We start from the raw sequence: 16,552 nt of genomic DNA, 5'->3' as shown, positions 1-16,552 counted from the left end.
ATAGTTAGCATTTGTATTACAACTCTGTGGTAACATTATAACCTAACTTCGAAAGCAGGTGGCAGCATTCCCAGCTCATGCAACACTGTGTTGGTTTTTTTGAGACTGGGAATATTTTTCTGTATTGCGTTTTTTGCTTTACAAGTGAAAATTTGTGAAAACCTCATCGCTGGTGCTTGAATATATAAAAATATTTTATTTTGCTTACCCATACATTTGCAATTGTTTTAATTAATAATAAATAGGTAATTAGCGTGGAAAAATGATAATGAAATGGTGATAATTTGTTATGAATTGCTGATGTACAGTGGCGTTCTGTAATATATGCATACTTTTTTTTTGTTGTACGTTGCCCCTTTCAATGGCAAATCAAAAAACTGATAACATTTGTCTAAATTTACATGAGCGCTATTGTGTTCTTTTCGTTTTTCAGTAAACCACATAAAAGGAGCAGGTGTGGAGTGGATAGTGACTGAAATAGGCAGTACAACAACGCCAAGGAAGGCATTTCGATGCTAAGGATCCGCATCAAAATGGGTCCACAACAGCGTAATAAGGAATGGACATGCTGCTTTGGTTTGCATGTCCACACCGCCACCATAATGATTGGCTTATGGCATTTGGTGAGTTTGATAAGTACATATGAATGTATGCATAGTTATCTTGTTCGCCGCACAGGATGTGTGCTTTTCAGTGGTGAAGTGTTTGTGTGTTCACTTTGCCAACGATTTTCTTGCCGGTGGCAGATTGGCTGGCAGGTGGGCAAACAAAATAACACATACAAAGTAAAGTAATGCAAGAAAGTTTTGAAAGTATTTGTAACACTGCTGCAGAATGTAGGAAAATGTGGTGTGCAGGTAGGCGACAACTGCTGACTGACATTCTCATTGAATATGCAGGCGAAATTAAATTGTAGCAGTGACGTAGGTACTTAATTTGTATAAATTTAGAGTAACAGCAAAGTGACCGGTGTGGAAAGCAGTGGACGGGCTTAAGGTTAGCAAGAAGAACATGCACTCATATATTCGTAAGCAGCCAAATAGAATAGGTACATATGAATATTTTAGAAACAAAGCCAGTTGTTATACAATACACAGCAATATCAGATGGCTCAAATGCCAAATGAAAATAAACAAATAAACAAGCAAAAAAGGAAGTAAAGGAAAACAAGAAAAATGAATGTCGTATTGAGCGCCTCATGAATTTCAATGTTAATCGCGCTGAAAACTTACTGCGTTGACACAGCTTTGTTTTGAGCTACAACCTTAATACTAAACGAGTCTCAGCAGTCAAGTAAGCGTACGCATACAAGTAATTCACAACCAGATATCGCTTATTTGGCCTTTTTCTCATGCTTCTATTTATTTGTTAGTTGTTTTTGCTATTTTAATAGCCAGTTCACGTTTCGAAACGCTACATAGCGTTGCTTATAGTCCATGAAATTAGTGTATATAATTTAAAATACTTCACCGCAAACGGGAAAGTTTATTTATATTTGTTTCAAGTGGTTTCTTGAGCGGCCATCAAAACAGAAAAAAGATCAAACCAATGTGCTCTACCAATTGATTTATGTGCATATGTATGTATGCATGTGTAGTGTATCAACAAATTCTTATTTGTCATATAACATGCAATTAAATATTTTTATGGCGATGACTCACGAGATAATAGACGCTTAGTAGTCGAAGGCAAGGCAAACAAACGCTGCTCAAATCTCAAGTCAAATACAAACAAAATCCAAATCTCTGGACACCCATGCTCAAGCATACATGTCGTCGTATGCTTGTATTCTAATTGCTTCAACCAGCAATAAAAAATTATATTTCGAAAATATTGCAAAGCTAGCTTGAAAAAAAAAAAAAAAAATTGCAGCTTAAGCGATAACTTTTGGTGCACTGATGTTTATTTTCCGTAAAAAATGACTTGCATAGCGGTAGTAAGTCTTTGAAGTAGTGTTTTTTTTTGTTACCTTTCTAATTTTAGCACTGCATTAGCGCTTTGATTTGTATTAACTTTCGTGCGAAGTGCATTGCATAATCATGCTTAGAGAGTGCGGTGTCTACCCCAACCCGTACATGTAGATTATTCTCCACCATCACTTGGTGGATCTCTTCTATTGTAGTTTGTGCTAAGTATACGTGGTTACGAGTACGACATACGCCATTGTTTCTGAATTACAATACTTACCATGCATTCTGGCGATTAAACAGCTGAGTGGCTATTTATTGACTCTGCTTTTGTTGCTTATATAGCTGTTGTTGTTGCTGTTGCTTTGGCTTTGTATTCATGTATGCACATAGGTCGTGTATGGTACGGGTAATATGATAGGCATTGTTCGGTTGATGCTTGTTTTCAAATTCTTATCTACGTACTGTTTGTTCAGTAATACTAATTATGAGTTGGATTTTTGTTGTTAGTTTTGCTTTACAAGGCTTTTAGTAAATAAATGTATGTATGTAGTTACATATGATATGTATGTATACTTCGAGGCGACTTTATACATATAAGGCAGAGTTCTTTGCTGATTTTTCAATTCGAATACTTTAAAAAATTTTGGGCGAAACTGGTTAGCTGACGCTGGTTACAGGGTTTGGCGTCTCTTATAAAAAATCTCTATTAACAGTAACTGAAAAACCAGGTGAAAATTAAATATATGTAGGATATATGCAAATAAAAAATTGTTATAGAACTGCAACCAACAGCATATTGAACTCCAGCGTAATGCGAGTTTGCATATGCGAACGGGGCGACCCGGACTTATAGCCGATGAAGAATTGTCACTGCAGTAGAACCCGGATTTACTATGTATCCGGCCAAGAACTGTCACTCCAGCGGCACTCCCCGTACATGTATGGGGAATGTTTTTGTTGCTACAACAACAACAGCAACAAACATTTGATATCTGGAGGATTGGGAAAATGGAAAATTCAAAAGAAATTTTGCTTTAGGAGAAAATTTATAGAAGTTTTTGTTGTTGTTGTAGTAGCACTACATCAAGTCCTGCTAGTGCGGTGTACTCACCGATCGTCATGACCTATTTCACGACGGTAGGCCCAGGGAACATGCTATTTCGACGGGTTGGGTCCAAAAGAGCGAGGAGTGTTAGGTGAGTGGGTTTAAGACGGCAAGTGAACCGGCAAGTTTCGTACGGGCAACCTTCGCATGCCCATCATAATGTGGTTTTTCTTATAAAGGGTGTTTTTTTAGAGGTTAGGTTTTCAAGATGAAATAAAACGTATATAATTTAATGTTATGGTCAAGAATTTAGCTTTATTATTCGAGCGGCTGGCTCGAATAAATTCCAGACGAGAGGCCCAATTTTCGACCACTTTTTGCAGCAATTGGGGCCGTGTGTCAGCAATAACGCGCCGAATATTCTCTTCCAAGACGTCAATCGTCTCGGGCTTATCTGCGTAGACAAGCGACTTCACATAGCCCCACAAGAAATAGTCCAGCGGTGTTAGATCGCACGATCTTGGAGGCCACGCCACAGGTCCACGGCGCGAGATAATGCGCTCACCAAAAATTTCCTTCAATAAATGGATTGTTGCGTTGACTGTATGGCATGTAGCGCCGTCTTGTTGGAACCAAAGGTCGTCCACATCAACATCGTCCAATTCAGGCACGAAAAAGTCATTAATCATGGCTCTATAGTGCTCTCCATTGACTGTAACATTATGGGCGGCTTCATTTTTAAAGAAATATGGACCAATGATTCCCTCTGCCCATAGAGCACACCAAACAGTGACTTTTTGAGGATGTAACGGCGTCTCAGTAATGGCTTGTGGATTATGTTCACTCCAAATGCGACAATTTTGCTTATTGACATACCCATTCAACCAAAAGTGAGCTTCATCGCTGAACAAAATTTTCTTGTGAAAATCAGGATCGGTGGCCATCTCGTTTTGGGCCCAAATTTGCACGATTTGCAACGTTATTCTGCTACAATATCCAGAACCTAATTGAGCCAAATTTATGCAGTTCTCACGAGGCAGCTGAAGCTCTTAGTCTTCGTAAACTAAATGGTTTATACCAAATGGCCAATCTTCTTCTTTGTATAGATCCATTCAATAGCTTCGCTAGTCTCGATTTACACCCAGAGACATCTGGAAAGGAGCCATTGGAAATTCTAATTCTGGGTGATAACTTCAGAAACTTGTTTGTGGACAGAAGCGATCCTCACATTTATTTTTTTATTTTTAGAAAAACTCCCAAACCAAAAATAAGAATACAATTTTAGCATAAAAATCTTCCTTAACTCTTCCTTGAAGTTTGACGCTTACGCATTTCCAACCCCAGACTTTTAATATAAATTTATTTTTTGTTTTTTATATTTGTGCAGAGGCTTGCATGCCTCATTTGAATTCGTAATAATTATAAAATTAAAATAAAATGGAAATTGTATCATAAGCAAAGTGCATTGTATTGTAAACCGACAAAATTTCGTGCCATATGAGAATAAAATAAACACGTACATACCCACACATTTATCATAAGATAAGTAACACCGGATTTACACACGGAGACATCTGGAAGGGAGACACTGGAAATTCTCTTTTCATGTCTCATTCGCGGCCACACGCGCAAAATTTTTTTTGGCAACATTTTGACGTTTACTACGTTAGCACCTTCTGGTTCGAATATATTCTACAACCCGCTAACATGTAAAGCGGAAAACGACCGTCAACAATTTCTTAAATATATGAATGAAAAATGCAAACTGGTTAAATAATAAATAATTTGCTGTTTTTTTATTTAAATATATTTATGAATTGTTGTACTTGAATAAAAAAAATTAAATTCAAAATACTTCATATATGAATAATTAACTTAAAATTAACTTGAGCATCTAGAAATGCGGGGAAAATTAGAATTCAACATAAACATGCCCCATAACTATTTTAAATTATACCTACTTTACTAGCAAAAATAATGGGGCATTTCTCAAGCAGCGTTCGGATGTTTGTCATCGTTGTTATCTTCCGTTTGATTGAAAACCAACACATAACTCAGAACTTTCTCCCACAAAAGAAGAAAACAAAAGCGTGTCGCCAGTACAGGAGACAAATTCCCTTCTCTCTTCCGCGGCCGCCCTTCTCCCCCGAACAAAATGTTTCCCTTCCAAATGTTTCCGTGTGTTAATGGGCACTATGCCGACGTTTTCGCTTCGTTTCGTTGAATTTTCATTTAAATCCAACAGAATTAAGAGCGTGACACATGCGCGGCGGTGTACTTGTGTTAAGCACATGGCAACATGCTGACAATGAGTTGCGGGAATGCAAATGCACGAAGCGGCTTAGCGACTGCTATTGTTATTGTTACTGCTAATGTTTTATATTTTGTATTAAATATTTTGCAACTAAGTAGTAGGGGGGAGTTTGTGTGCATTTTTATTCTTATCAAGAACTCAACATCGCTAGCCTTGATGCTCGGACGTGCCGTTGAATGACAGGCTGTAAAATGGTAGAAAAATAAATATTGGACGACAATGCAAGAGAATAGTATCTGAAGAAAATAAAGAGAACTACTGATAAAGAAATAGGGTTTGGAAAAATTATGCAGAGATAAGAAAGCTTAAAGTAAATGAGTAAGGTAGTCGATGGCTTTGTCAGCGAGGAAATCAAGTAATCAAGCGATCTTTGAAATGAATTGAAAAATTAAGCTATGAGTCAAAATTGTTGAGCAGACTTTCCAAATTATTTTTCAAATTTGGTAGAATATGATGTTCTTGTTGTTGTTGCAGCATCAAAATTCCTCCTACTTATACGGAGAGTACTGCTGAAATGACAGTCTTTGGTCCTGGTCGTTCCGGTTACGTAGAACCGACTGTCGTGTTAACGGTAGAATACGAGGTAGAAGTTTTGTAGATATACACAGATAGGAGGTGCCATGTCCGTCTCCAAATTTTTTTAAATAAGCCTAGATCTTTCCAAAATTTGTGCAAAAGTTCTCTATTTATTACTAAAATATTTAACTGCAGGGTCTCCAAAGCACTCGGGGCAAAATTGAATCTTAAAATTACAAAATGTCTGCTTGGATTCAATAGATCAACTACCAGCGTCCTCACACGTTTTATAACGGGACACTGCACAGAAGATTGGAGCACCTTAGGCAGCAGATTTTGTGTATCTCACAATGACTTTTGCATTAGTTGTGGAGATGTAGAAAAAAATTGAGTCGGTACAACACCTGCTCTGTGAATGTCCTACACTGCAAAGAAGCCGTGCGATTATTTCTGAAATTTGCTAAATTCGCAAACTGTCTCACTGGAGAGACTAGTCACCTTCTTAAAAAGATCTAAGTGGTTTAAGCCGCTTAGTTAGGAGATGACAATCAAATGCAGGCATCACAATGGTCATTAGGGCCACCGAGTGTCTTATCTTAGACAAGCAACCTGGCTAATCGAAATATTGCATTGAAATCACTGAACTTCCACTAAAACCGAAACGCACAGACTATGAAGTGATTCGTTACGCTCAACCAGCAACACACGCGTTACTGTAAACAGACATTCTTAATTCTGTTTTGAGTCATTCTCAGCTGGTCTGCCTGTTTCCGGCTTTTTACAAACAGCCATTGGAGTACTTTTGTTTGCCCTTCTTATACAGGGTAAGGTATAAGAAAAAAAAACGAAAAATAAAAATATATAAAGGGTGTTTTTTTAGAGGTTAGGGTTTCAAGATGAAATAAAACGTATATAATTTAATGTTATGGCCAAGAATTTAGCTTTATTATAAAGATAAAGGTTTGCCATTATGTTTTAAAAATGATTTCGGGCAAGTGGCCGCCGCGGCTGGCTCGAATAAATTCCAGCCGAGAGGCCCAATTTTCGACCACTTTTTGCAGCAATTGTGGCCGTATGTCAGCAATAACGCGCCGAATATTCTCTTCCAAGACGTCAATCGTCTCGGTCTTATCTGCGTAGACAAGCAACTTCACATAGCCCCACAAGAAATAGTCCAGCGGTGTTATATCGCACGATCTTGGAGGCCACGCCACAGGTCCACGGCGCGAGATAATGCGCTCACCAAAAGTTTCCTTCAATAAATCGATTGTTGCGTTGGCTGTATGGCATGTAGCGCCGTCTTGTTGGAACCAAAGGTCGTTCACATCAACATTGTCCAATTCAGGCACGAAAAAGTCATTAATCATGGCTCTATAGCGCTCTCCATTGACTGTAACATTATGGCCGGCTTCATTTTTAAAGAAATATGGACCAATGATTCCCTCTGCCCATAGAGCACACCAAACAGTGACTTTTTAAGGATGTAACGGCGTCTCAGCAATGGCTTGTGGATTATGTTCACTCCAAATGCGACAATTTTGCTTATTGACATACCCATTCAACCAAAAGTGAGCTTCATCGCTGAACAAAAACCATTATTTTCGTAATAAATTTGCACGATTTGCAAACGTTGTTCAGGTGTAAGTCTATTCATTATGAAATGGCAAACCAAACTGAGCATAAATCAAGTGACAGCTGTCAAGAAGACCATCTACGAAAAAGGTAGTGCCAACTTGAAAACCTAATCTCTAAAAAAACACCCCTTATAAAAAAAACTTGGTAGCAAAAACAAATAAGCAAATACAATAAATATTTTGCCACAAACGTGAGTTATTTCACTTGACTGCCGTAATGCCTAACAGTTAAGGTAAACACTGACTTATGGTACAGTGATTTACAAGCGTCACTGGCATCCATTATAATTTGTAGTTCAGATTTTTTTTTTAGAAAATTTTTGGCGTTATTTGTAATTGTAATTGTATCGAATTAGCTGATCAGATGTCACATCTCCCGTATTTGCGTAGGCATATACATACAGTGGCACAGTAAAGTCTACATACCCCATTGAAAAGCGAGGTTTGGAGATTTCTGTGAACATTGTAGCATTAGAATATATTCCAAACAAATCCAATCTAACAACAAACAATCAATTTTAACAAAAAAATTTTAATCCAAAAATATTTATTAACAAAAACAAAGAAAATTCATTTTCCAAACACAGAAAAGTCTGCATACGGCTTTGTAGTGGAGTACACAAAATGCAGTTCTGTACTCAAACAGTGCTACCAATCACTTCAGGCGTCTTTACTAGATACCGTTAGTTAGAAAGAAGTTTAGTTCTTCGATATTAATTTTGTAGCTGTGTTAATTTAACCAAAATGGGTAAAGAAATCTGTGTTAAAGTACGTGAGCTAATTGTGAAATATTATAAGAAAAAAAATCTTTAAGAGAGATTGGAGAACTGGTCGGACATCCAAAATCAAGCATTCAAACAATTATTCGGAAATATAATCACACTAATAGTGTAGAAAACAAACCAAGAACTGGTCGCCCACCTAAACTGACTCCTCGTACTAAGCGAAAAATATTGTTAGACGTGCAAGACAATCCAAGAACAACAGCAATAGAAATTGCGAAAACCCTGAAAAATCAGGATATTGCTTCAGTGCATCCAGAAACGGTGAGACATTTATTGAGAAGCAATGGAATCCACAACCGTGTGCCTCGAAAGAAGCCATTCATCAGCAAAATAAATATGGAGAAACGAGTCGAATTTGCTAAGAAATATATTGATGCATACGAAGATTTTTGGGCTAATGTTTTATTTATTGACGAAAGCAAGTTCAACTTGTTTGGTTATGATGGCAAACAAAAAGTATGGCATCGAAATAATGAATCATTATTGCCCAAAAACTTGCTTCCTACGGTGAAGCACGGTGGTGGCTCCATAATGGTTTGGGGCTGCATTTCAGCGGCTGGGGTGAGTAATTTAACATTTATTGATATTAATATGGATCGCATGGTATATTTGGACATTCTCAAAGATAATTTGAAGCAATCCGCGAGTAAACTGGGTCTTACGGCGGGTTGGTACTTTCAGCAAGATAACGACCCAAAACATACCGCTGGTGTTGTCAAAGAATGGCTACTATATAATGTGCCCCATCAACTTCATTCCCCACCCCAGTCACCGGATTTGAACCCCATAGAGAATTTATGGGATAAATTGGATCGTCGCATTAGGAAAAGGACAATTAAAAATAAACAGGACCTCAAAAATGCTTAAATTGAAGAGTGGAATTTAATTTAGAATAATTACACAAAAGTATTGGTAAATTCCATGCAAAATAGATTAAATGCTGTTCTAGAAAGTCGTGGCGGACCCACCAAGTATTAATTCTGTTGTCTTTTTAGTTCCTTTTAAGTGAAAGACATTCTTTTTACAAAGTATGCACACTTTTCTGTGTTTGGAAAATGAATTTTGTTTGTTTTTGTTAATAAATATTTTTGGATTAAAATTTTTTTGTTAAAATTTATTGTTTGTTGTTAGATTGGATTTGTTTGGAATATATTCTAATGCTACAATGTTCACAGAAATCTCCAAACCTCGCTTTTCAATGGGGTATGTAGACTTTACTGTGCCACTGTATGTACATATGTATCTTCTGCTCAAATATGAATGAGACGGTATCAATAAAACGGTCATGACATATGGCAAAAATAATTTTTTTGTTTTTTGGTAGGACTGTTATAAGCTTACATGGCAAATTTCAGCGTGATATGTCACATAGTTTGTTTTCTGTGCTACTGTATACAAGTCCAGCTCGAGTGTGTTCTTCGAAGGTATTCGAAACAATTGAATTTGCTTGCGTCTGCTATGCTCTAGTTTTCCTATACTACTTCATGCTAATATTGACAAAATTGTTGCGTTTATAAATTTTCATTTGATCGCTATTTGCTTGATTGGTTCGAATTCATATGCGAATCAGCATAGAAACATCCGTTTTATTTGTTTGCTTTTGTCCGTTAAATAAATACTCCTCATTTTTACAATAATAATGAGAAATTTGCTTACTTGTTATTAGGGAGATTTTGTGTGGTGCACGCGCAATCTTTCTAACGCTTTTGTTGAATTTAGATGTAAATATAAATTAAAGTCATTCTTAAAATTTTTTTATTTAGTTAAGTTACGTTGACGATAAAATGCCCTCAACATATGTATCTATGTTTGTATATACCCATTAGGTTATCTGTGTAATAATTCATATTTTCGAGTATTTTAAGCATATTCGACTTTATTTCTACAAATTGCTTTATAATTTTTTGATACTTTATTGTGATTCCTGTTTTTTAAATCGTTTGCGACAGTTTCTATTTAACACGTAGTTTAATAATAATACTGCTAAATCTAATACTGCTTTGTGTGGACGGTTTTTGAAACGTGTTTTTATCATTGTTCATTTCCAAATAAGGTTTTCGAGGAAAAATTATTTAATGCAGACTTTTCAAAAAAAGTGGAGAGTTTTTAAAATGTTGTTTTAGGCATATTTTCAATTAGGCAGACATATTTAGACCTCAAAAAGTGAATAATTTTTTAACAGAGACTTTTCGAAATAAGTGGAGAGTTTTTAAAATTTTATTTTAAACATGCTTTTAATCAAAAATATGTTATTTGTACCTCAAAAAGTGAATAATTTTGAATGGAGCCTTTTACAAAAAAGTGGAGAGTTTTTAATATTTTATTTTAAACGTATTTTTAACCGGAGACATGTTATTTGGCCTTCAAAGAGTGTACAATTTTTTAATGGTGACTTTGTCATAAAAGTGGATAGTTTTTAATATTTTATTTGAAGCATATTTTTAACCAGAAAGATGTTATGTGTTGATAAATTTTGTTTCTACTGGAAAGCTCTTTAGACCGTTAATTTTTGTTTTTCTATTTTCTTGGAGATATGCATTTTTTGCAAACAATTTGATTCTAAAACGTTCTTTCTCATCTCTCCCAGTTTTTAAATATATTGGCACTCAGTCTACTCGCAGTAATATGGCGCAATCCGCACATGATGGAGGAACTCGAGAGTGGCTACGACTATACAGTAGATTTGAATGCGCCCGCCTTGCCCACACCGCTCAGCAAGGTGGATCCACCCTATCCATATCGCGATCACTCATTCAGCTATCGCAAACAATACCGTAAGTGTTATCGAATATTTCAAATCAATTTTTGTACATACTAATTACGATTCTGTATAAATTTTCACACTCCCTTTTTACAGAGAACTTTGATATGGGCGGCTTAGTTTGCACCTGTATGATCGCAATTACTTTAATGATGATCTATGGCACATTAAAGGGTAAACCCTCTCATCTGTTGCCATTTTTCTGCTTACAACTATTCGATTTTGCAATCACTACGTAAGTTTAAAGTAAATTTTAATTAAATAACAGTTTATTAAATTTATATTTCTCATTTGCTTTCATAGTCTCACCGCTGCTGGCTACATTTGCTATCTACAAGCCATACACCGTCTAATAGCCGAATCGCATCGCCTGCCTTGGCGTGAAAAGTTGCTTGAGATGTCACAAGAGGAATTGATGGTTATTGTTTTGGTTGTTTTTATTTGCATTGTATTTTTGAAGGCTTATGCCATAGGTATTGTATGGCGTTGTTACAAATATCTTACACTGCGTCAGCAAAATCTGCGTACGCTACTGCCGTGCGTTATGCCCGAATTGGGTGGTGCCGGCTTGGTGGGTGAAGAGCGCGGCTACACAACACTCTTGCCAAATTATGATGAGGCTATTGCACAGTATATGAAGCAGGCACCACCACCATCTTATCAGGTGGCTATGTCCAATTATCAGCGCGTCAATGCTGAGGTGGACAATGCAAATAATGTGATTGTTGCGGGTGCAGCAGTGGTGACCGCTGACGATACGTTGGACAACAATAATGATACGCCGAACAACAACAACACAGTGCATGTGAATGCCAACACACCGCCAATGCGGCGTAATGAGGCGGTGGCTGAGGGCAATGAGGCTATTGTCGTAGCAACGGTTGAGTTGGAGAATGCCGATACGGTTCCTGCTGCTACTGCTGCTGCCGCTGCTGCTGAACGTGTTAGTGAATTGACGCCACCACCACCCTACTTAGATGGAGCCGCCAGGGTTAGTGGTGTAAACGGAGAGCAGCGCATTGTGCAGGTGCAGCCACAATCGGCACAACGTCAAGCGGACAATAGAAATGAGAGTCAGGCTTAAGCGGGTAGTTGAGGGAAGACGCGTTGCGCCAGAATTTATAGGAGTGTGGAGTGTGTTTGACAGAGGGGTTCATTTATGCAGAACATTTGGAATAAAATTTTGAATAATCCTAGTTAGTGGACGAGTTTTTCTTGAAAACGAGTTAGAAATAAATGCGCATTTTTGGCTGAGGTTTTGAAGTTTTAAGTTAACAAGTTTTTTTTTCTATAGACACCGCACAAAGTTAAAAAGAGTGAAGAGTTTTGTATATTTATCTCTTACAAGTTTTTAACGTTTTTTAAAACTAAATTTCTTAACTTTAATTCGTGTAATTTTTTTCGGCCTAATTTGTTTTCTTGCCTAATTATAAGTGCAGCCTTTTCGAAGATGATAAATGGGGACGCAGGGGAGTAGTCAAAATGTGCATTTTTTATAACAATTTCCAATTTTTACAATAATTTTTTTTTCTAACAATTTCACCCAATTAATATTCTTTTATATTTTTCTCAGTGTTTTTTTAATTGTTGTTAATTTTCGTCGCCGCCTTAGTTAAATTTCTTGATATGAATAGAATTTGTTTTTCGGATGAGAAGCAGCACACTTCGTATGCAACTACTGGTTTCTCATCTATTCCACCCTCCTAGATTCAGGTTTATTGCCGGCATTAAAGGTGAAGTTACGGGGTGCTCTAGCAGAAATGAGAGGAGAGAGTTTCATATCATATCAAATATGGGCGAGCCTCCAAAACACGTACGTTTTTTTTTGAAGAATGTTTTTAATGAAGAATTTTTTATTTTCGAATTTTTATTTTCGCTAAGCACATCGATTACACTGTGGGCAACAAACATTTACTTCACTTTTTTTCGAAAAACCAAATTCTCAACATGGTTACATTTAGCCACAAAAAGGTGTTTTTAAGAATAAGCAGCAATTCAGATTTTTGCAAAAGGGCAGAGTAGCAGCCAATGAGTTAAAAAAAAACACACATTTTTAATGAAAATATTAAATAGAGTAAAATAAAGGTAAACAGATTTTAAAAAATAAAATTACTAACATTAAATAATTAATACAATAAAAAATGTATCCACTGAAAAAAAAAACGCTAAAAATAAATTAAGAATTGTTAAAGATTTAACACAAAACTACAAACTACATTATCAAGTGCTAAAAGATGCATAGCAAAAAGCAAAAAAAAAAAACAACAAAAAAAATGAGTAAATTAAAAAGGAAAATTACCAACTTTTCGCTCTAAATGTATTCTAATATCAAACACCGCAAAGGGGAAAAAGAAAAACAAACAAAATTGAATGAATGCTAAACCGTTATGAAAGTGGGAGTGCAAATAATAAGCAAGAAATTTAGTGAATTTACAAACGATTTAAACAAGAATACGAATACTGAATGAAAGAAGAATTGTATACAAAACCTACTTAAACAGTAAAAAGAAAAGCAAAAGAAAAAAATCCTAAAATCTTTGAGTAAATAGAAAGTAATGGAAGCGAATAATTTGGCTATATAAACATATATATAGGTACAATAAATACAAATATAAGCGTGTATGGCTAATAATTTGTTACACACAAACACACATACACCACTACATACGCGTACATATGCAACTAAATGTGTAAAGGGTATAGCCGCAAATATTTTCGTTTTTATGGGGTGAAGATTGAAAAATGTCCAAAATATACATACATATACTAATACGAAGGGTAGAAAAAACAAAACAAAGCAAAGCAAAAATATGAGAATGAAATTTTTTTTCATTTTGCACATTCGCACAATATTTATTTTTACATGTAGGCGTATTATAAACCTTAAAATGTCATTTCCCACATAAATTTAAATGTATTTGCAGCCGTTTGTTAGTATTTTGCAATGTCAACTGCACTTTTTTTAATTTATAATTTAATCTTTAATAAAAGGAAATAGTTTATATTAAAAAAATCTAAATTTCATAATCAACATTATATTTTTTAAAATAAAATTTTTTTTTCAATACATTTTTTTATAAATTAAATATAGGGTCCGCCATATAACTTTACGGAATTAATAATGCTATAAAAAAGAACCTACTCAATATTTTTCCAAACTGTTTTTTTTATTTTGAAGTACAATCTTTCCGGTTAATGATGAAATACAACTTCATTCATATGGCTGCCTCGGTTAGCCATGCACCATCCCATACGATCGGTCCAATTTTTCAACACATTTTCGATTGTATTGTTGAGAACGACGGTGAACTGATGTTACTGGTTATTCACGAACACTCTCGGCCACAGCAGCAATATTTTCGGGTGTACGCACGGTTTTTGGTCGGTCACGCGTTGGTTTGCCAATAAGCAACCCAGTTTCTCTTACTTTTTTCGCAAAGTAACGCACATACGCTTCATTTCCCATTGCCGTACGTAATTTTCGTACACATTCTGCAACATTACCATGATTTTCAAAGTAATGTCGCAATATTTCCCAGCGTTCTTAGAGCGTATACACAACCATTTTCGTTCAGCGGAAGAATAAAACTAATTTTCTGTCAAATCAGATGACAGCTAAGTGTTACCATTCTTCAAATAATACCTAGTTCAAATCCGTAACGATAGATGGCGGGCCCTGTATATTTAATTTTTAATTTCTTATGCCTTTAATTCAAATTTTTTTACAAACTAAATATATGCATTTTGTTTTTATTTCATTCAATTTAAATTTCATTTTAAAATAAAAACATATTGGTTTTCTTTCAAACATTTTTTTAAATATTTTTTAATATGTTTTTTCTTAATTTTTTTAATCTAATTAAAAATTAATTAGTTTTTCATATTTTTTTAAATTTAATTAATAATTAGCTTACTTTTTTTGATTTTCTTTTAATTTACTTATTTTACTAATTATATAAAAAAATTTTAATTTTATAATTTAAAATTTTAATAAAAAAATTAATAAAGAAATAATTAAAAAAAATTAATTTTTTATTATATTTAAAAAATTATGAAAAAAATTAATTAATTTTTAATTAATAGAGTTTAAAATTCTAATTAAAAAAAATTAATAAAGAAATAATTCATTAAAAAAATTTTAATTTTAAAATTTAAAATTTCAATTAGACATTTTTTTTTTAATATTTTTTTTTTAATATATTTTGTTGTTTAAATATTTATTTTATTTTTTTAAATTTGTCAATTAAAAGAACAGAACATTAAAAAGGTTTATATTGATTAAATTTATTTAAATAAAATTAAAAAAATATATAAACATTAATTAATTTTGATTAAATTCATTCAAATAGATTAAAAAAAATTATACAACATTTTGATTTAAAAGAAAAGTTTCTTAAATATAGGTTTTTAATTAAACAATTTCTTTTTTTAAGCTAGACAGTTTTTTATTTAAACATTTTTTTCCTATTCTATTTGAAACCTTCGATTCACGCACACCAATTACAGTACAATTGCCAGTCTTTATCAAAAAAAAAAGTTTTTACAACTACAAAATTTTAAATTTTCTTTTTAATTTTTTCCATTTTTTTTTGAAATTTTTTGAAACTTTTTTTATACAGTTTTTTTTTAATTTTTTGAAATATGTAAAATATGGGAAACAAATTCAAAAGGAATTAATTAAATTTTCTTTTTAATGTTTTTGAAACTTTTTATATAGTTTTTTTTTTAATTTTTGAAATCACTTTTTTTAATTAAAAAAAATCTTTTTGAAATTTTTTTTATACATTTTTTTTTTAATTTTTTAAATTTGTAAATTAAAACAAAATGGGAAACAAATTCAAACAAAATTAATTAATTTTTAATAAAATTAAAGAAAATTAATTATAATAAAATTAAAGAAAATTAATTATTAAAAAAAATTAAAGAAAATTAATTATTAAAAAAAAAATTAAATTAAAAAATACATTAAAAACAAAATTTCTCAAATATAATTTTTTAATTTAAATATCTTTTTTTTTAATTTTTTTTCTCAATTCCATTCGAAACCTTCACGCACTCCAACTACATTACGATTGTCAGGCTTTGACATTTATTTGTTTTATCCAAAACAAGTTTTTACAACTACAAAAGTTTTAACCATTTTTTTATTTTTCTCTTTAAAAAATTTTTTTTTCAATTAAAAAAATCTTTTTTTTATTTTTAAATTTTTCAAATTTTTTTTTCAATTTTTCAAACATTTTTTTTAATTTTGTTTTCTTAAATCCCATTTAAAATCTTCATACACTCCAACTACATTACAATTGTCAGTCTTTGTCATTTATTTGTTTTAGCCAAAAATATTAAATTTTTTTTTTAATTTTCTTTTTTAAATAAAAAACAACTTTTTTTTTTAATTTTTGTATTTAAAAAAAATTTTTATTTTTAATTAAAAAAAAGGTTTTTAAGTTTACTGTTTAAGCTTCAAAAATATTTTTTCCTAAATTCCATTTGAACAATTCACACACTCCAACTACATTAGAATTGTGGGACGACTTTGTCATTTAGTTGTTTTATTCAAAACCATTTTTAGCCTAGTTGTTTTAGTATT

General features: G+C 33.4%; 1 protein-coding gene across 1 annotated transcript; it reads left to right on the top strand.

Annotated features, from left to right (window-relative positions):
• The first annotated feature begins 109 nt into the window (after positions 1-109).
• LOC129244825 (lysosomal-associated transmembrane protein 4A) lies at positions 110-12,220 on the top strand. Its single transcript, XM_054882698.1, has 5 exons — positions 110-245; positions 434-623; positions 10,792-10,978; positions 11,062-11,200; positions 11,269-12,220. The coding sequence occupies exons 2-5, from the start codon at positions 513-515 to the stop codon at positions 12,047-12,049; spliced, it is 1,218 nt and encodes a 405-aa protein (XP_054738673.1). The 5' UTR covers positions 110-245; positions 434-512; the 3' UTR covers positions 12,050-12,220.
• Positions 12,221-16,552: the final 4,332 nt, after the last annotated feature.

Source organism: Anastrepha obliqua, chromosome 4, assembly GCF_027943255.1.
Source record: "Anastrepha obliqua isolate idAnaObli1 chromosome 4, idAnaObli1_1.0, whole genome shotgun sequence".
Classification (NCBI taxonomy): domain Eukaryota; kingdom Metazoa; phylum Arthropoda; class Insecta; order Diptera; family Tephritidae; genus Anastrepha; species Anastrepha obliqua.
The sequence above is the reverse complement of the archived record's forward strand: the minus strand, read 5'-3'. Positions and strand labels throughout refer to the sequence as shown.